The 23,635-nt window shown below is 52.6% G+C and overlaps 1 protein-coding gene across 2 annotated transcripts in view; it reads right to left on the bottom strand.

Annotated features, from left to right (window-relative positions):
- LOC116938203 (polypyrimidine tract-binding protein 1-like) overlaps positions 1–23,635 on the bottom strand; it is a 117,787-nt gene that overhangs the window by 85,750 nt on the left and 8,402 nt on the right. For both annotated transcript variants that reach the window (XM_076064852.1, XM_076064853.1), the window contains exon 2: positions 10,274–10,304. In XM_076064852.1, the coding sequence (XP_075920967.1) occupies positions 10,274–10,304 (31 nt within the window). The remainder of the gene's footprint in view (positions 1–10,273; positions 10,305–23,635) is intronic.

The raw sequence follows: 23,635 nt of genomic DNA on the forward strand, positions 1-23,635 counted from the left end.
CGATGCCCGGGTGCGGTCAAGGGATGGCTCCCTATTGCTCAACCACGTTATTTATGCCGATGATTTGGTAATAGCTGCTCAGTCAGAGGAGGAGTTGGAGATGCTGCTGCTGGGACTGGAGCGTGCCACTAAGATGTGGGGCCTTACCATCAGCCCCACCAAAACTAAGCACCTGCCTGGGTATTTTGTACCATCGGACACTCCACCCCCACAACTCCCATTCGGTGATGGGGCAGTTGTGGAAAGAGTGGAGAGTTTCCCATACCTGGGCAGTGTGCTTATGACCAGCTCCAGTTTAACAGCAGAGGTCTCACTCCGAATCAGTCGAGCGGAGTCATGTAGCCCGCATGCCCAGCCACCGCATGCCGAAACAGCTTTTGTTCGGCCGGATCGAGGGGGCTAAACGGGCGCGGCACGGGCTAGAGAAGATATGGAGTGATGTGGTACAGGAGGACGTGGAACTGAGTGGACTTGCCGATGACCGGTACCAGCACTGTCAAGATCGGCCTCTGTGGAGGAGGCTCGTGAAGGACGCTACTGGGCAGTTGGAGGCAGTCGCCCTCCAACAACAACGGAGGGCGGAGGAGCGACGCTCAGAACAACGAGCGGAGCGCCGGGTGGCTAAAGCACAGCAGGTTGGCACAGTAGGGGGCACAGGTGGTGCACCAGCCAGTCATCTCAGTCAGTCGACCCGTGGCACCTGGGTCTGCCCCGTGACCTCCTGCCAGCGGGCGTTCGACACTTCACGTGGCCTCAGGGTGCACATAGCCTGGCACAAGCGTCGTGGTGACGTCATCGCCACTTAGTGGCGAAAGGCGGTTGTTGTTGTGTGAGTGTGTGTACGTGTGTGTGTGTTTGTGTGTGTCTGTGAGTGTGTGTGAGGTGTGTATGCGAGTGTGTGTTTGTGAGTGCACATGGCCTGGCACAAGCGTCGTGATGACGTCATCGCCACTTAGTGGTGAATGGCGGTTGTTGTTGTTGTATGTGTGTATGTATGTGTATGTGTTTGTGTGTGTGAGTGTGTGCGAGTGTATGTGAGTGTGTATGTGAGTGTGTATGTGTGTATGTGAGTGTATGTGTGTGTGCGAGTGTATGTTTGTGAGTGTATGTGTGAGTGCACATGGCCTGGCACAAGCGTCGTGGTGACGTCATCGCCACTTAGTGGTGAATGGCGGTTGTTGTTGTATGTATGTGTGTATGTATGTGTTTGTGTGTGCGAGTGTGTGCGAGTGTATGTGAGTGTGTATGTGAGTGTATGTGTGTATGTGAGTGTGTATGTGAGTGCGTGTATGTGAGTGTCTGTTTGTGTGTGTATGTGTGTGTACGTGAGTGTGTGTTTGTGTGTGTATGTGTGTACGTGAGTGTGTGTTTGTGTGTGTATGTGAGTTTGTGTATGTGAGTGTGTTTATGAGTGTATGTGAATGTGTGTGTACATGTGAGTGTGTATGTGAGTGTGTGCATGTGAGTGTGTGTTTGTGTGTATGTGAGTGTGTGTATGTGTGTGTATGTGAGTGTGTGTATGTGTGTGTACGTGAGTGTGTTTATGTGTGTGTATGTGAGAGTGTGTGTGTGTGTGTATGTGAGAGTGTGTATGTGTGTATGTGAGTGTGTACGTGTGTGTTTGTGTGTGTATGTGAGTGTGTGTTTGTGTGTATGTGTGTATGTGAGTGTAAGTGAGTGTGTGTACGTGAGTGTGTGTTTGTGTGTGTACGTGAGTGTGTGTTTGTGTGTGTATGTGAGTGTATGTGAGTGTATGTGAGTGTATGTGAGTGTATGTGAGTGTATGCGAGTGTATGCGAGTGTGTGCGTGTTTGTGGGTGTGTATGTGAGTGTATGTGAGTGTGTGTATGTGTGTGTATGTGAGTGTGTGTACGTGTCCGGCAAAACAACCCCCTACCTCCTCGCGGTGCCGGACGGGCAACTCTGTCGTGGACAGCGCTGTGGGGGGAGATCCAATTTTGATTGGCTCCTCCCCTCATGGCATATGTGTCCACCACAGGGGCTAAACGGGGGCTCTGGACGGGTGCGAGGGGCTGGTAACCCCTCCACCTTCAATTAATTACCACGAAACTACGAATGAAATATGTAACAACTAAGCTTGTGCCGGAGGCCCCGGGGGGCCAGGCGTCTATGACGTCTCCTGGCCAAACCCCAATTGGCGGAGCCAGGAGATTGAATACCTACCCTCGGGGCTACTCCAGAAACAACGAAAAGCCACTACGGTTGGCCACGTGGAATGTTCGAACGCTCACTGCAGAGGAGAGGCTGCCACTCCTCTGTCGGGAGCTGGACCGGTACCGCCTGGATCTATGCGGCATTCAGGAGGTCCGGTGGACCGGCTCTGGCTCCTGCCACCATGAGGGGTGGACAGTCCTCTACTCGGGGCAGCAGACTGCCAAACAACAGGGTGTGGGTCTTCTTTTGAACAAAAGAATGAAGGGGGCGTGGGAGCGTGGCGGTGAGGTGTGGGAAGCTGTAAGCCCCAGGCTACTTTGGGCTCGCCTTCCCATCAACCGGAGGCGAGGAATGGTGGTCGTGGTTACTTATGCCCCCACCGAAGATGAACATCCGTGGAGGGATGCAGGCAAAGCCGATGAGTCAGATGCCTTCTATGACCTCCTGTCACAGGTGCTGGCTAAAGTGGCCCCTCGGGATAGAGTCATCATGTTGGGTGACTTCAATGCCCGAGTTGGTCATGATACTGGCACCTGGTCTGGAGTGATTGGAGGGCATGGGCCAGATCAGCTCAATAACAACGGTAGGAGGCTGCTAGATTTTTGTGCAGCCCATGGGCTTGTAATTACCAACACGCTGTTCCGGCATCGGCGCATCCACACAACATCATGGATGCATGCCGGGTCCAAGCAAGAACATCTGCTGGACTACATAGTGACGGACCAGCGAATGCGAGCCCATGTCCTTGACACCAGGACCTACCGTGGAGCTGATCTGCCCTCTGACCATCGACTAGTCATCTGTAAGATGCGCCTGCCATTCTTCCACTCCGGTGGTGGGTGTACACCCAGGACCCCATTCCAACCTAAAGTGGCCTGGTCTCAGTTATCTGATGAAAGTTGCAAGCGAGAATTTCATCATCGCTTGCGGCTGGGATTGGCATCGTCCCCGACTCCTCCTGATGTCGAGGGTAAATGGGCGAGGTTTAGGACTGTGACTCATGCAGCTGCAATGGCTGCTTTGGGTACGCGGTCCAGACCTCCCCAGACACCCTGGATGACAGAGGAGTTGTTCACGATGGTTGAGAAAAAGCGACAGGCCCACTGTCATCGGCTACAGAATCCCACGTCAGAGAATGAGGAGGCTTACCGCAGCCTTCGCTCGGAGGTTCGGAGAGCCGTGAGGCGCTGCAAGGATGGGTGGTGGTCGCGGGTTGCTGAGGAGATGGAGTCTGCCTCAGTGACCCGTGATCACAAATCTCTATTTAACTCCATCAAAAAAGTAACCTGCAGCGCCACACCTATTACCATCATTAGGGGAAAAAACGGTGATCCAATTTCTGACCCCCAGGAACAGGTTCGCAGATTTGCTGAGCATTTCTGTGAGGTCCTGGGGGAGGGAAAATCCCTCAGCCAGGAAAACATCGCGGCACAAAGTGAGGATGACCCTGCTGAGGCTGCGGTGCCTCAAATATTGGATGAAGTCACCCCCTGTGAGTGGCTGGCTGAGGTGCCATCTGCTGAGGAAGTATTGAAGGCGATCCGGAGTCTGAGACCAGGAAAGGCAGCGGGCAGAGATGATCTCCCAAGCGAAATGCTGAGGGAGGGTGGCGTTTGTGCACAGACTGCCCTATATGACATCATAACAACAGTCTGGACCACTGGACGGGTTCCGCAGGATTGGAAGGATGCCCTGGTGGTCCCCCTTTTTAAGAAGGGGGACCGCACAGACTGTAACAACTACAGGGGCATCTCACTCCTCAGTGTGCCGGGAAAGGTCCTGGCAAGGATTATTCAGCATCGCCTTGCCAGGCACGCTGAGGAGAGGCTTGCGGAGCCCCAATGCGGTTTCAGGAAAGGGCGGTCCTGCACAGATGCCATATTTTCTGTCCGTCTGCTACAGCAGAGGTGTAGGGAATTCCAACAAGACCTACATCTCTGCTTTATTGACCTGGTCAAGGCCTATGATACCATCAGTAGGCCTGGGCTCTGGGTCGTTCTTCGTGCTTTTGGAGTACCTGACCCTCTGCTCACGATCATTAAGGACCTTCATGATGGTGAGCGGGCCCGGGTAAAACTACGTGGCCGGGAGTCAGAGCCATTCCCTGTACACCTTGGGGTGCGACAGGGATGTCCTTTGGCTCCCACATTATTTAACATCTATTTTGACCACGTAGTTCGTGAAGCCTTCAATAGCTGTACCGGGGGAATCTCCATATGGTACAGATATAATGGGAGGCTAATCGATGCCCGGGTGCGGTCAAGGGATGGCTCCCTATTGCTCAACCACGTTATGTATGCTGATGACTTGGTAATAGCTGCTCAGTCAGAGGAGGAGTTGGAGACGCTGCTGCTGAGACTGGAGCATGCCACTAAGAGGTGGGGCCTTACCATCAGCCCCACCAAAACTAAGCACCTGCCTGGGTATTTTGTACCATCGGACACTCCACCACCACAACTCCCAATCGGTGATGGGGCAGTTGTGGAGAGAGTGGAGAGTTTCCCATACCTGGGCAGTGTGCTTATGACTGGCTCCAGTTTAACAGCAGAGGTCTCACTCCGAATCAGTCGAGCGGCAATATCTTTTCATCGGTTGCGTAACGCTGTGTGGAAGCTACCTGGTCTGTCGCTCCGCACTAAGCTTCAGGTCTTCTCGGCCACGGTCATTCCCTCCCTTCTCTATGCTTGCGAAACGTGGACCCCCCGAATGGAACATCTTCGCCGGTTAGAAACATTTAGGCTGGCCTGCCTACGATCCATCCTGGGTTTAACCAGACTGGATTGTGTGAGGAGCTCACAAATCCTTGAAAGATCTGGGCAGGGTCCCATCGGTGAGCTCCTCCGGCAGGCAAGGCTGCGATGGCTGGGTCATGTAGCCCGCATGCCCGGCCACCGCATGCCGAAACAGCTTTTGTTTGGCCGGATTGAGGGGGCTAAGCGGGCGCGGCACGGGCTAGAGAAGAGATGGAGTGATGTGGTACAGGAGGACGTGGAGCTGAGTGGACTTGCCGATGACTGGTACCAGCGGTGTCAAGATCGGCCTCTGTGGAGGAGGCTCGTGAAGGATGCTACTGGGCAGTTGGAGGCAGTCGCCCTCCAACAACAACGGAGGGCGGAGGAGCGACGCTCACAACAGCGAGCGGAGCGCCGGGTGGCTAAAGCACAGCAGGTTGGCACAGTAGGGGGCACAGGTGGTGCATCAGCCAGTCATCTCAGTCAGTCGACCCGTGGCACCTGGGTCTGCCCCGTGACCTCCTGCCAGCGGGCGTTCGACACTTCACGTGGCCTCAGGGTGCACATAGCCTGGCACAAGCGTCGTGGTGACGTCACCGCCACTTAGTGGCGAATGGCGGTTGTTGTTGTTGTTGTTGTTGTGTGTGTACGTGAGTGTGTGTTTGTGTGTGTATGTGAGTCTGTTTATGTGTGTACGTGTGTGTCTATTTGAGTGTGTGTACGTGAGTGTGTGTTTGTGTGTGTATGCGAGTGTGTGTTTGTGTGTGTATTATTATCTGAACCGGTCCTGGGCCTCCCCTAGGTCAACTCAGCCTCAAATGAGTACCTGGTCCGGTGTGTAAACATCGCCGCTAGGGAGACAAAGGCGGTCGGGCGTGGAGCTGGCCACCCACCCCCTCGTGTACCGTTCCGGCCTTCATAGGTGCTCGCTAAGAGCACTTGCCCCTACAGTCTGTTACAGGCTATACGGGGGATCTTTGTCTTTGTGTGTGTGAGTGTGTGTACGTGAGTGTGTGTTTGTGTGTATGTGTATTTGCGTGTGTATGTGAGTGTGTGTGAGTGTGTGTGAGTGTGTGTTTGTGAGTGTGTAGGTGAGTGTGTGTATGTGAGTGTGTATGTGAGTGTGTGTATATGAGTGTGTGTATGTGAGTGTGTGTATATGAGTGTGTGCGTGAGTGTGTGCGTGAGTGTGTGCGTGAGTGTGTGCGTGAGTGTGTGTACTGCGAGTGTGTGTATTGTGAGTGTATGTGAGTGTATTGTGAATGTGTTTGTACGTGAGTGTGTGTATGTGAGTGTGTGTTTGTGTGTGTGTGTATGTGAGTGTATGTGTGTGTGTATGTGAGTGTGTGTATGTGAGTGTATGTGAGTGTGTGTATGTGAGTGTGTGCGTGTGTATTTGAGTGTGTGTATGTGAGTGTATGTGAGTGTGTGTATGTGAGTGTGTGTATGTGTGTTTGTGTGTGTGTATGTGTGTGTATGTGAGTGTGTGAATGTGTGTATGTGAGTGTGTGTGTGTGTATGAGTGTATGTGAGTGTGTGTATGTGTGTATGAGTGTGTGTATGTGTGTATGCGAGTGTGTGCGTGTTGTGCTGTGCGAGTTAAAGACAGGAAACCGCACCCATCAGCAACGACTCCAAAAAGACAAAGTCCCTCCCTCCTCCCTCCTCCTTCCCGCCATAACAACTTGCAGCCCGGAGCTTAAACCGGTCTTACAATGCCTCAGCAACGCCCTCACTGCCAACACATCTCACAGAACCTTCTACACAGGCCATGCTGATAACTACTCGCTGCTGACAGCACTTGCCCCAACACTCACATCACAGAACCTACTTCATAGGCCGTGCTGATAACTACTCACTAACAGCACTTGCCCCAACACTCACATCACAGAACCTTCTACATAGGCCGTGCTGATACCACTCGCTGCTGACAGCACTTGCCCCACTCGCTGCTGACAGCACTTGCCCCAACACTCACATCACAGAACCTTCTTCATAGGCCATGCTGATAACTACTCGCTGCTGACAGCACTTGCCCCAACACTCACATCACAGAACCTTCTACAGAGGCCATGCTGATAACTACTCACTAACAGCACTTGCCCCACTCGCTGCTGACAGCACTTGCTCCAACACTCACATCACAGAACCTACTTCATAGGCCATGCTGATAACTACTCACTAACAGCACTTGCCCCAACACTCACATCACAGAACCTTCTACATAGGCCGTGCTGATAACTACTCACTAACAGCACTTGCCCCAACACTCACATCACAGAACCTTCTACATAGGCCATGCTGATAACTACTCGCTGCTGACAGCACTTGCCCCAACACTCACATCACAGAACCTTCTTCATAGGCCGTGCTGATAACTACTCACTAACAGCACTTGCCCCAACACTCACATCACAGAACCTTCTACATAGGCCGTGCTGATAACTACTCACTAACAGCACTTGCCCCAACACTCACATCACAGAACCTTCTACATAGGCCATGCTGATAACTACTCGCTGCTGACAGCACTTGCCCCAACACTCACATCACAGAACCTTCTTCATAGGCCGTGCTGATAACTACTCACTAACAGCACTTGCCCCAACACTCACATCACAGAACCTTCTTCATAGGCCGTGCTGATAACTACTCACTAACAGCACTTGCCCCAACACTCACATCACAGAACCTTCTACATAGGCCGTGCTGATAACTACTCACTAACAGCACTTGCCCCAACACTCATCTTACAGAACCTTCTACATAGGCCGTGCTGATACTACTCGCTGCTGACAGCACTTGCCCCAACACTCACATCACAGAACCTTCTACATAGGCCGTGCTGATACTACTCGCTGCTGACAGCACTTGCCCCAACACTCACATCACAGAACCTACTTCATAGGCCGTGCTGATAACTACTCACTAACAGCACTTGCCCCAACACTCACATCACAGAACCTTCTACATAGGCCGTGCTGATACCACTCGCTGCTGACAGCACTTGCCCCACTCGCTGCTGACAGCACTTGCCCCAACACTCACATCACAGAACCTACTTCATAGGCCGTGCTGATAACTACTCACTAACAGCACTTGCCCCAACACTCACATCACAGAACCTTCTTTCATAGGCCATGCTGATAACTACTCACTAACAGCACTTGCCCCAACACTCACATCACAGAACCTTCTACATAGGCCGTGCTGATACTGCTCACTAACAGAACTTGCCCCAACACTCACATCACAGAACCTACTTCATAGGCCGTGCTGATAACTACTCACTAACAGCACTTGCCCCAACACTCACATCACAGAACCTTCTACATAGGCCATGCTGATAACTACTCACTAACAGCACTTGCCCCAACACTCACATCACAGAACCTTCTTCATAGGCCGTGCTGATAACTACTCACTGCTGACAGCACTTGCCCCAACACTCACATCACAGAACCTTCTTCATAGGCCATGCTGATAACTACTCACTAACAGCACTTGCCCCAACACTCACATCACAGAACCTTCTACATAGACCATGCTGATAACTACTCACTAACAGCACTTGCCCCACTCGCTGCTGACAGCACTTGCTCCAACACTCACATCACAGAACCTACTTCATAGGCCATGCTGATAACTACTCACTAACAGCACTTGCCCCAACACTCACCTCACAGAACCTTCTTCATAGGCCATGCTGATAACTACTCGCTGCTGACAGCACTTGCCCCACTCGCTGCTGACAGCACTTGCCCCACTCGCTGCTGACAGCACTTGCCCCACTCGCTGCTGACAGCACTTGCCCCACTCGCTGCTGACAGCACTTGCCCCAACACTCACATCACAGAACCTTCTACATAGGCCGTGCTGATACTGCTCACTAACAGCACTGATGATGTTCACTGTTACACCACCACCACCACCGCTACACCAGGTAAACTCATTTGAGGCTGAGTCGACCTAGGGGAGGCCCAGGTACCGGTTCAGGTGGTGGCCGTGAGCGGGAATCGAATCTGGGGGGGAGGGGTCTCTACCGGGTTCGTAGGGCAGCGTAGCGCTAACCACTGCACCACCACTCCTCCACCAGTCACCAGCTACCTTAGTGACTGGACTATACTACACACTACACACTACTATACTACACACCACTACACTATACTACACACTACACTACTATACTACACACCACTACACTATACTACACTACACACTACACTACTATACTACACACCACTACACTACTATACTACACACCACACTACACTAATAAACTACACACTACACTACTATCCTACACACTACACTACTATACTACACACTACACTACTATACTACACACTACACTACTATACTACACACTACACTACTATACTACACACCACACTACACTACTATACTACACACTACACTATACTACACACTACACTACTATACTACACACTACACTATACTACACACTACACTACTATACTACACACTACACTATACTACACACTACACTACTATACTACACACTACACTATGCTACACTATACACTACGATATAAACTACACACACCACCACCACTACACTTTATATACACTACACCGCACTACTGCACATTCCAACAGAGCCTACACTATACACTACAGAACTACACTCCACTCTACACCACCCATGCACTACACTACTACACAACAACACGACTATACCCTACAACACTACATAATACACTACATAGTACACTACATAGTACACTACACACAGGCTCACCCTCTCAGGCCATTGTGCCAGGGGGCTGTTAAACACTCGACAAACATCCCAGCTGCAGTGGCCGTGTCCATGGGAACAACATTTGTGTGTGTGTGTCTGTGTGTGTGTCTGTGTGTGTGTGACTGTGTGTGAGAATGTGTGTGAGTGTCTGTGTGTGTGTGTGAGTGTCTGTGTGTGGGTGTCTGTGTGTGTGTGTGTCTGTGTGCGTGTGTGAGTTTTGCGTGTCTGTGTGTGAGTGTCTGTGTGTGTGTGAGTGTCTGTGTGTGTGTGAGTGAGTGTGTGTGAGTGTGTGTGTCTGTGTGCGTGTGTGAGTGTGCGTGTCTGTGTGTGAGTGTCTGTGTGTGTGTGAGTGTCTGTGTGTGACTGTGTGTCTGTGTGTGCGAGTGTCTGTGTGTGCGAGTGTGTGTGTGTTTGTGTGTGTGTGTGTCTGTGTGTGTGAGTGTCTGTGTGTCTCTGAGTGTCTCTGAGTGTCTGCGTGTCTCTGAGTGTCTGCGTGTCTCCGAGTGTCTCTGAGTGAGTGTCTCCGAGAGTCTCTGCGTGTCTCCGAGTGCGTACTCCACTACCAACACAGCAGAGGCAGTGTCCAGGTGCAGCGTAGTCTTACCTTAGTACCGACAGATATGTCTGAGACAATTCTGCAAAGACACAAGAGGCACAAAAAGGGACGGGGGTTAGACAGACGAGGCATCACGCACCGTACCGTGCCAGTTGTACTGCCGTGCCAGGCTAGGTGCACGAGGAGGAGGTCACCGGACAGACCCTGCAGGTGCCACGGGTTGTGCTGCCGTGCCAGGCTAGGTGCACGAGGAGGAGGTCACCGGACAGACCCTGCAGGTGCCACGGGTTGTGCCGACTAAGATGAGTGGCCGATGGACCAGCAAAGCTGCAGTGGCAGCTGTCACCACACTGAGTGAGTCTGCAGGCAGTGGGGGTGGCGGTGATACAGCCTAGGGGCACCCCCAGTGGCAGCTGTCCCCACACTGAGTGAGTCTGCAGGCAGTAGCGGTGATACAGCCTAGGGGCACCCCCAGTGGCAGCTGTCCCCACACTGAGTGAGTCTGCAGGCAGTGGGGGTGGCGGTGATATAGCCTAGGGGCACCCCCAGTGACAGCTGTCCCCACACTGAGTGAGAACCCAACCACGTGAAGATTCATTTGTGTCGATCGATATATGCGATGGCTGGGACATGACAACAACAACAATAACGACAATGCAACTGTACGGGCGACGATGGTGGTGGTGGTGGTGGTTGAGATTATGCATGGTGGGGTTGTTGTTGTTGTTGTTAAAAGTTGTGGTGTTAAAGTTAGAAGACATTCCCACACACTCGCACACCCACACTCCAACTCCCACACACACTCACACAACCACACACTCACACAACCACCCACACACACACTCACACACCCACTCACACACCCACACACTCACACACCCACTCACACACCCACTCCCACAACAACCGCCATTCGCCACTAAGTGTCGGTGACGTCACCACGACGCTTGTGCCAGGCTATGTTCACCCTGAGGCACTCCCACACACACTCCCACACCCACTCACACAACCACCCACCCACACACACACCCACTCACACACTCACTCACACTTACACAACCACCCACCCACACACTCACTCACTCACCCACTCACTCACTCACACACACTCACTCACACACACACCCACTCACCCACACACTCACTCACCCACACACACTCACACACACCCACCCACACACCCACACACACACTCACCCACACACCCACACACTCACACACTCACCCACTCACCCACTCACCCACCCACTCACCCACTCACACCCACCCACACACTCACCCACACACTCACTGCTTGTTGTTACATTTAGTTTGCTGTCCCTCCAAAGAGCTTCGCACGGTGGTGCGAAATATGTTCACCATACACACAACTACATCGGCACTGGGGGGGGGAGACAAAGGCGGCCGGGACGGGGGAGTGGTGCTGGCCACAACCACCACCATCACTTACAGGGCTGACCTCAACATCTGGAAGAGAGGCTACAACAGGCCGTCTGGTGACGGTGATGGTGATGGTGGTGGTAGTGGTGATGGTGGTGATGGTGGTGGTGGTGATGGTGGTGATGGTGATGATGGTGGTGGTGATGGTGGTGATGGTGGTGGTGGTGGTGGCGGTGATGGTGGTGATGGTGGTGGTGGTGATGGTGCTGGTGATGGTGGTGGCGGTGATGGTGGTGGCGGTGATGGCGGTGATGGTGGTGGTGATGGTGGTGGTGGTGATGGTGGTGGTGGTGGCGGTGATGGTGGTGGTGGTGATGGTGGTGGTGATGGTGATGGTGGTGATGGTGGTGGTGGTGATGATGGTGGTGATGGTGGTGGTGATGGTGGTGGTGGTGATGGTGGTGATGGTGGTGGTGATGGTGGTAGTGGTGGTGGTGGTGTTGGTGGTGATCGTGGTGATGGTGGTCGTGATGGTGGTGATGGTGGTGATGGTGGTAGTGGTGGTGGTGATGGTGGTGATGGGGGCGGTGATGGTGGCGGTGATGGTGGCGATGGTGGTGATGGTGGTTGTGGCGGTGATGGTGGTGATGGTGGTGGTGATGGTGGAGATGGTGATGATGGTGGTGATGGTGGTGGTGGTGATGGTGGTGATGGTGGTGGTGATGGTGGTGGTGATGGTGGTGGTGGTGATGATGGTGGTGATGATGGTGCTAATTTTCAATTTAAAGCTTTCGTGACTGCAATGATTCATCTTCTTTGGTTCTTTCGGTAAAGTCACGTAGAATGAGAACAAAATAATACATTGATAAAATATTGTGTTATTGTATTTGATCAATTTATTATTTTGTTCTCATTCTACGTAGTGACTTTACCGAAAGAACCAACGAAGATGGTGCTAATGTTACTGGTAGTGATGATGGTGATGGGAATGATGGTTACGATGATGATGATGGTGGTGGTGACGATGATGGAGTCACGATGGTGATGATGTTGCTGCCTTAGCAGATTTGTTTTTTCTGACAGCATAATAAGCACAAGGCAGTAAGGCCCTCACATTCCTGAGTAGAAACCACAGCTTGCCCGCGTGTGTGCCTGCGTGTCTGCCCTTCAAAGGAAAAAGGGCTACGCGATACAATGGGCGACGTTGTTTCAGGCAACGGGCCTTCCGCAGAGCGTGGGCAGAGGGAGAGAGGGGTTCCAAAGAGGGGTTGAGTGATGATCGCGATGACTCGCAGAGACCCACGCACGGACTCACCGCACTGAGTCTATGGGTCTATTCATAGAGACCCACAGACTCACCACACAGAGACCCACAAACTCACCACACAGTGACCCATAGACTCCTCACACAAAGACCCATAATCACAGAGACCCATAGACTAACCACACAGACCCACGGACTCACCACACTGAGTCTATGGGTCTCTATTCATAGAGACCCATAGACTCCTCACATAGAGATCCACAGACTTACCACAAAGATCCACAGACTCACCACACAAAGACCCACAGACTCATCACACAGAGACCCACAGACTCATCACACAAAGACCCACAGACTCACCACACAGAGACCCACAGACTCACCACACAGAGACCCACAGACTCACCACACGAAGACCCACAGACTCATCACACAAAGACCCACAGACTCACCACACAGAGACCCACAGACTCACCACACAGAGACCCACAGACTCACCACACGAAGACCCACAGACTCACCACACAAAGACCCACAGACTCACCACACAGAGACCCACAGACTCACCACACAGAGACCCACAGACTCACCACACGAAGACCCACAGACTCATCACACAAAGACCCACAGACTCACCACACAGAGACCCACAGACTCACCACACAGAGACCCACAGACTCACCACACGAAGACCCACAGACTCATCACACAAAGACCCACAGACTCACCACACGAAGACCCACAGACTCACCACACGAAGACCCACAGACTCACCACACGAAGACCCACAGACTCATCACACAGAGACCCACAGACTCACCACACAGAGACCCACAGACTCATCACACAAAGACCCACAGACTCACCACACGAAGACCCACAGACTCACCACACAGAGACCCACAGACTCACCACACGAAGACCCACAGACTCATCACACAGAGACCCACAGACTCACCACACGAAGACCCACAGACTCATCACACAAAGACCCACAGACTCACCACACAGAGACCCACAGACTCACCACACGAAGACCCACAGACTCACCACACGAAGACCCACAGACTCATCACACAGAGACCCACAGACTCACCACACGAAGGCCCACAGACTCATCACACAAAGACCCACAGACTCACCACACTGAGTCTAGGGGTCTCTTTATAGAGACCCACAGACTCACCACACATCAAACAGACCCATAATCACACAGAGTACCCATAGACTAACCACACAGACCCATAGACTCACCACACAGGGACCCACAGACTCACCACACCCCATAGACTCATGGTGGCGGTGATGGTGGTGGTAGTGGTGGTGATGGTGGTGATGGTGGTAGTGGTGGTGATGGTAGTGATGGTGGTGATGATGGTAGTGATGGTGGTGATGATGGTAGTGATGGTGATGGTGGTGATGGTGGTGGTGATGATGGTGGTGATGATGGTGGTGATGGTGGTAGTGGTGGTGATGGTAGTGATGGTGGTGATGGTGGTGGTGATGGTGGTGATGATGGTAGTGATGGTGATGATGGTAGTGATGGTAGTGATGGTGGTGGTGATGGTGGTGATGATGGTAGTGATGGTGATGATGGTAGTGATGGTGATGGTGGTGGGAGTCAGGTGGAGGACTTCTCTTTGTGTGTCTCCAGGTCGAGGCACAGCCAAACACGGGAGAGGGAGGGGGCTTAGTGAGCAGCACGGCGAGAAGGGGGCGAGAGGGAGGGAGGGGAAGGAGGGAGGGGGAGGATTGTGAGAGAGTGAGAGAGTGTTGGTGGGTCTCTGTGGGTCTCTATGGGTATGGGTCTCTAGCGGTATGGGTCTCTATGGGTGTCTGTGGGTGTCTATGGGTGTCTATGGGTATGGGTCTCTGTGGGTGTCTGTGGGTGTCTGTGGGTCTCTGTGGGTCTCTGTGGGTGTCTATGGGTCTCTGTGGGTGTCTGTGGGTGTCTGTGGGTCTCTGTGGGTCTCTGTGGGTGTCTATGGGTCTCTGTGGGTGTCTGTGGGTGTCTGTGGGTCTCTGTGGGTCTCTATGGGTCTCTGTGGGTGTCTGTGGGTGTCTGTGGGTCTCTGTGGGTCTCTGTGGGTGTCTGTGGGTCTCTGTGGGTGTCTGTGGGTGTCTGTGGGTGTCTGTGGGTCTCTGTGGGTCTCTATGGGTCTCTGTGGGTGTCTGTGGGTGTCTGTGGGTCTCTGTGGGTGTCTGTGGGTGTCTGTGGGTGTCTGTGGGTCTCTGTGGGTCTCTATGGGTCTCTGTGGGTGTCTGTGGGTGTCTGTGGGTCTCTGTGGGTGTCTGTGGGTGTCTGTGGGTGTCTGTGGGTCTCTGTGGGTCTCTATGGGTCTCTGTGGGTGTCTGTGGGTGTCTATGGGTATGGGTCTCTATGGGTCTGGGTCTCTGTGGGTCTCTGTGGGTCTCTGTGGGTGTCTATGGGTCTCTGTGGGTGTCTATGGGTCTCTGTGGGTGTCTATGGGTCTCTGTGGGTGTCTGTGGGTGTCTGTGGGTGTCTGTGGGTCTCTGTGGGTCTCTGTGGGTCTCTGTGGGTGTCTATGGGTCTCTGTGGGTGTCTGTGGGTCTCTGTGGGTCTCTGTGGGTGTCTGTGGGTGTCTGTGGGTGTCTATGGGTATGGGTCTCTATGGGTCTGGGTCTCTGTGGGTCTCTGTGGGTCTCTGTGGGTGTCTATGGGTCTCTGTGGGTGTCTGTGGGTGTCTGTGGGTCTCTGTGGGTGTCTATGGGTCTCTGTGGGTGTCTATGGGTCTCTATGGGTCTCTATGGGTATGGGTCTCTATGGGTCTGGGTCTCTGTGGGTCTCTGTGGGTCTCTGTGGGTGTCTATGGGTCTCTGTGGGAAAAACAAACACCGAGTTTAGTTTTACTGGCGATGTTTACTCCTCACTCCAGCCCCAGGTAACTCGTGAGACCCATAGAGACCCCAGAGACCCCACAGAGACCCACGCTAGAACTAAACAATGGTCATGTGACCAGGTTTAAGGTCCCACTGAGTTGCTGTGTAGGTCTTTGTTCAGACAAGCGAGTTGGCCTATCGCACGGAGTGATAGCAGCTCAACCACGTGGCTGATACCATCATCAACACACCCACCAACCAACCCACTCACCCACTCACCCACCCGCTCACCCACTCACCAACCCACTCACCAACCCACCCACTCACCAACCCACCCACCAACCCACCCACTCACCCACCCGCTCACCCACCGACTCACCCACCCACCGACTCACCCACCCACCGACTCACCCACCCACTCACCAACCCACTCACCAACTCACTCACCAACCACCCACTCACCAACCCACCCACTCACCAACGCACCCACTCACCCACCCACCAACCCACTCACCAACCCACTCACCAACCCACTCATCAACCCACTCATCAACCCACTCATCAACCACCCACCCACCAACCAACCACCCACCCACCAACCACCCACCCACCAACCACCCACCTACCTACTTACCTATCCACCCACCTACACACCCACCCATCTACACAGTCACCCACCCACACACTCGCCTCACACACAAACACAGACACCCACATACTCATTCTCACACAATTTACCTCGCATACCCACCCACTCACAACACACACAAACAACAACCGCCACTAAGTGGTGGTGATGTCATCACGGCGCCTGTGCCAGGCTAGGTGCAGGAGGTCTCAGGGCAGACCCAGCAGGTGCCACGGGTCGACTGAGATGACTGGCTGATGCACCACCTGTGCCCCCTACTGTGCCAACCTGCTGTGCTTTAGCCACCCGGCGCTCTGCTCGATGTTGTGAGCGTCGCTCCTCCGCCCTCCGTTGTTGTTGGAGGGCGACTGCCTCCGACTGCCCAATAACCTCACAGTGCACCTAGCCTGGCACTGCCCAGTAGCAGCGTCCTTCACGAGCCTCCCCCTCCACAGAGGCCGATCTTGACACCGCTGGTACCGGTCATCGGCAAGTCCACTCAGCTCCACGTCCTCCTGTACCACATCACTCCATCTCTTCTCTAGCCCGTGCCGCGCCCGCTTAGCCCCCTCGATCCGGCCGAACAAAAGCTGTTTCGGCATGCGGTGGCTGGGCATGCGGGCTACATGAACCAGCCACTCACACACCCACCTACTCACCCCCCACACACCCACCCACTCGTACACCCACCCACTCACACACCCACCTACTCACCCACCCACCCACTCACCCACTCACCCACGCACTCACCCACGCACTCACTCACCCACTCGCACTCACTCATCCACACACTCACTCAACCACACACTCACCCACTCACCCACACACTCACTCACTCACCCACTCACTCACACATCCACTCACCCACTCACTCACACGCTCGCTCACCCACACACTCACCCACTCACTCACTCACACGCTCACCCACACACTCACTCACTCACCCACACATCCACACACTCACACACTCACACACACACCCACACACTCACTCACACGCTCGCTCACTCACCCACACACTCACTCACACACTCACCCACACACTCACTCACACACCCACTCACTCATACACGCGGTCACACACGTGGTCACACACCCACCCACCCACACACGCGGTCACTCACTCACCCACACACTCACCTACATACACACGCGGTCACACACCCACTTGGTCACGCACACACGCGGTCACACACTCACCTATACACTTACCTACACACTCACCCACACGGTCACACATTCACTTGGTCACTCACATACGCGGTCACACACTCGCTCGCTCACCCACACACTCACACACTCACACACACACTCGCTCACTAACTTATTCATGTTACTCACACACCCACTCACTTATTTATATTACTCACACACCCACTCACTTATGCATGTTACTCACACACCCACTCATACACCCACTCACTCACACACCCACTCACTTATTCATGCTACTCAGGTGTAATGCCCCACTGAGCTGCTGGCTGGGGGTCTTTGTCACGAAGCGAGCTGGCCTATCACACGCGAAGTGTGATAGGCCAGCTCTACCACGTGGCTGATATCATCATCATCTGTGTGGAAATGTATACCAGCAGCGGAATACTCTAAACAATCACGCACTCACTCACTCACACACTCACCCACACACCCACTCACCCACTCACACTCATTCACCCACACACTCACTCACTCACCACTCACACTCACGCACACACACTCATCCACACACTCACTCACCACTCACACTCACCACTCACCACTCACTCACACACTCACTCACTCACCCACACACTCACCCACACACTCACCCACCCACTCACCCACACACTTACCCACACACTCACACACTCACTCAAACACTCACCCACACACTCACCCACTCAATCATACACACGGTCACACACGCGGTCACACACGCACTCGGTTACTCACACACTCACCCACATACTCACCTACACACTCACCCACCCACACACCTACACACTCACCCACCCACTCACTCACTCACCCACTCACTCACCCACTCACTCACCCACTCACTCACCCACTCACTCACCCACTCACTCACCCACCCACTCACACACGCGGTCACTCACCCACACACTCACCTACATACACACGCGGTCACACACTCACTTGGTCACTCACACACGCTGTCACACACTCGCTCACTCACACGCTCGCTCACCCACACACTCACACACTCATTCACTCACTCACACACTCACACACACACTCGCTCACTCACACTCACACACTCACCCACACACTCGCTCACTCACACTCACACACTCACCCACACACTCACTCACACACACACTCACTCACACACTCACTCACACACTCACTCACACTCACCCACTCACCCACACACTCACTCACCCACTCACTCACCCACTCACTCACCCACTCACTCACCCACACACTCACCCACTCACACACTCACCCACTCACTCACACACACACTCGCTCACCCACACACTCACCCACTCACACACTCACCCACACACTCACCCACTCACACACTCACCCACTCACTCACACACTCACTCACACACCCACACACTCACACGCTCACTCACACACCCACACAGTCACACGCTCACCCACTCACTCACCCACACACTCACCCACTCACACACTCACTCACTCGCTCACACACTCACCCACACACTCACTCACACACACGCTCACCCACACACTCACTCACTCACACACCCACACGCTCACACACACCCACACGCTCACACTCACCCACACACTCACACACACACTCACACACACAATCACACGTTCACACGCTCACACACTTATTGATGTTCCCAGCTGTAAGGAGGCCCCCACAGAGCTGCTGTGGAGCTCTTTATCAGGGCTGCCAGCAGCTCTACCACGTGGCTGATATCACCACCATCACCAGCAGCGCTGTGAGGAAACTTACAGCAGCAGCAGCGGCAGGCCACATCACTCCACACGCACCGTGACGCTGAGATAGAACCCACGACCTCCTGGGTACCAGGCGAGGTAGTCAACATCTCACAGGGTCCAGGGATAGAACCCACGACCTCCTGTGTACCAGGCGAGGTAGTCAACATCTCACAGGGTCCAGTGATCCAACTCACGACCTCCTGTGTACCAGGCGAGGTAGTCAACATCTCACAGGGTCCAGGGATCGAACCCACGACCTCCTGTGTACCAGGCGAGGTAGTCAACATCTCACAGGGTCCAGGGATAGAACCCACGACCTCCTGTGTACCAGGCGAGGTAGTCAACATCTCACAGGGTCCAGGGATAGAACTCACGACCTCCTGTGTACTAGGCGAGGTAGTCAACATCTCACAGTGTCCAGGGATCGAACCCACGACCTCCTGTCTACCAGGCGAGGTAGTCAACATCTCACAGGGTCCAGGGATAGAACTCACGACCTCCTGTGTACTAGGCGAGGTAGTCAACATCTCACAGTGTCCAGGGATCGAACCCACGACCTCCTGTCTACCAGGCGAGGTAGTCAACATCTCACAGGGTCCAGGGATAGAACCCACGACCTCCTGTGTACCAGGCGAGGTAGTCAACATCTCACAGGGTCCAGGGATCGAACCCACGACCTCCTGTGTACCAGACAAGGTAGTCAACATCTCACAGGGTCCAGGGATAGAACTCACGACCTCCTGTGTACTAGGCGAGGTAGTCAACATCTCACAGGGTCCAGGGATAGAACCCACGACCTCCTGTGTACCAGGCGAGGTAGTCAACATCTCACAGGGTCCAGGGATCGAACCCACGACCTCCTGTGTACCAGACGAGGTAGTCAACATCTCACAGGGTCCAGGGATAGAACTCACGACCTCCTGTGTACTAGGCGAGGTAGTCAACATCTCACAGTGTCCAGGGATCGAACCCACGACCTCCTGTCTACCAGGCGAGGTAGTCAACATCTCACAGGGTCCAGGGATAGAACCCACGACCTCCTGTGTACCAGGCGAGGTAGTCAACATCTCACAGGGTCCAGGGATCGAACCCACAACCTCCTGTGTACCAGACAAGGTAGTCAACATCTCACAGGGTCCAGGGATAGAACTCACGACCTCCTGTGTACTAGGCGAGGTAGTCAACATCTCACAGGGTCCAGGGATAGAACCCACGACCTCCTGTGTACCAGGCGAGGTAGTCAACATCTCACAGGGTCCAGGGATCGAACCCACGACCTCCTGTGTACCAGACGAGGTAGTCAACATCTCACAGGGTCCAGGGATAGAACTCACGACCTCCTGTGTACTAGGCGAGGTAGTCAACATCTCACAGTGTCCAGGGATCGAACCCACGACCTCCTGTCTACCAGGCGAGGTAGTCAACATCTCACAGGGTCCAGGGATAGAACCCACGACCTCCTGTGTACCAGGCGAGGTAGTCAACATCTCACAGGGTCCAGGGATCGAACCCACGACCTCCTGTGTACCAGGCGAGGTAGTCAACATCTCACAGGGTCCAGGGATCGAACCCACGACCTCCTGTGTACCAGGCGAGGTAGTCAACATCTCACAGGGTCCAGGGATCGAACCCACGACCTCCTGTGTACCAGGCGAGGTAGTCAACATCTCACTAGCCAAGTTAGTAGCAGCAGAGTTAAGCGGCCTAGGAAATCCCTCCATTGACCAGCGTGGTGAAATATGGCTGTTATGTACAGTATTGGTTGAAGATGTATCAATTATTTTAGCTTCGCGAGTTAAGATAGTTGGAGGTGAATGTTCAACCTCGTGGCAAGGTGGGTCCTAGACCAGGCCGAGCAAGCCATCACCAGAGACAAAGATCCCCCGTGTAGCCTGCAACAGACTGCAAGGGGCAAGTGCTGTTAGCGAGCACCTATTAAGGCTGCCGGGCACTGTGGATAAACACGGAGGGGGCACGCCCAGCCACGATGTTCACTGCCTACACCACCACCACAGCGACACCAGGTAACTCATTTGAGGCCGAGTCGACCTAGGGGATTCCCAGGACCGGTTCAGATCATCGCTATCACTTGCCGGGTTCGTGGCGCAGCGTAGCGCTAACCAACGCACCACCACTCCCACCTCAGAAAACCATCACCACCACTATCATCATCTTCATCACCACCATCATCACCATCATCACCACCACCATCTTCATCACCACCATCATCATCATCACCACCATCATCATCACCACCACAATCATCACCACCACCACCACCATCATCATCACCATCATCACCACCACCACCATCATCATCACCATCATCATCATCACCACCACCATCATCACCATCATCACCACCATCATCAACATCATCACCACCACCACCATCATCACCACCACCACCATCACCACCATCATCACCACCACCACCACCACCATCATCATCATCACCATCATCATCACCAGTAACACCACCACCCACCATCACCACGTGTCTCTAATTAGTTCAACCATCAGATTAACTTACATAATTTATACTCCATTAACAACTAATTTGACTAATACCGCGAACGAATGTCGCGTCAAAACTTTAAACTCCTTCGGAGACTATTATTGTCCAACTTTAATCGCTGTTCTTACACGGGTACATCACCATCATTATTAACATCACCATTACCATCACAACCATTACTAACTTTACCACCACCATTTCCATCACTACCATCACCATTACCACCATTACTAAAAATACCATCACGACCATTACCATCACTACCAGTAACATTACCATCACTACCGATTACATTACCATTCATACTTTTACCATCAGCACGTGTTCCCATCACCACCATCAACCATGATTATTACCACCACAACCATCACCACACTACCACCACTAACCATCACAAACAGCACTATCACTAATCAATCACCACACCACCACCACTATAACCATCACGTTTATGACCACCACTATTACCATCAACACCACTATAACCATCACTAACCATCACCACTATAACCATCACCACCACTATAACCATTACTAACCATCACCACCACTATTACCATTACCACTATTACCATCACTAACCATCACCACTATTACAATCACAACCACTATAACCCATCACTAACCATCACCACTATTACAATCACAACCACTATAACCCATCACTAACCATCACCACTATAACCATCACCACCACCACTATAACCCATCACTAACCATCACCACTATTACCATCACCACCACCACTATAACCATCACTAACCATCACCACTATTACCATCACCACTATTACCATCACCACTATTACCATCACAAACCATCACCACTATTACCATCACCACCACTATAACCATCACAAACCATCACCACGATAACCATTACCATCACTAACCATCACCACTATTACCATCACCACCACCACTATAACCATCACTAACCATCACCACTATTACCACCACCACTATAACCATCACAAACCATCACCACCACTATTACCATCACAACCACTATAACCATCACTAACCATCACCACGATAACCATCACCACCACTATAACCATCACAAACCATCACCACTATTACCATCACAACCACTATAACCATCACTATAACCATCACCACGATAACCATCACCACCACTATAACCATCACAAACCATCACCACTATTACCATCACAACCACTATAACCATCACTAACCATCACCACTATAACCATCACTAACCATCACCACGATAACGACCACCACTATTACCATCACCACCACCACTATAACCATCACTAACCATCACCACTATTACCATTACCACCACTATTACCATCACCACCACCACTATAACCATTACTAACCATCACCACTATTACCATTACCACTATAACCATCACTAACCATCACCACTATTACAATCACAACCACTATAACCATCACTAACCATCACCACTATTACCATTACCACCACTATTACCATCACCACCACCACTATAACCATTACTAACCATCACAACTATTACCATTACCACTATAACCATCACTAACCATCACCACTATTACAATCACAACCACTATAACCCATCACTAACCATCACCACTATTACCATCACCATCACTATTACCATCACCACCACTATTACCATCATCACCACTATTACCATCACAAACCATCACCACTATTACCATCACCACCACTGTTACCATCACCACCACTATAACCCATCACTAACCATCAACACCACTATAACCATCACCAACCATCACCACCACTATTACCATCACCACCACCACCACAATAACCATCACTAACCATCACCACTATTACCATCACCACCACCACTATAACCATCACCACTATTACCATCAC

Source organism: Petromyzon marinus, unplaced genomic scaffold (genome assembly GCF_048934315.1).
Source record: "Petromyzon marinus isolate PM22_M1 ecotype Great Lakes invasive population unplaced genomic scaffold, UKy_Petmar_22M1.pri1.0 PM_Scaffold_81, whole genome shotgun sequence".
Taxonomy (NCBI): Eukaryota; Metazoa; Chordata; class Hyperoartia; order Petromyzontiformes; family Petromyzontidae; genus Petromyzon; species Petromyzon marinus.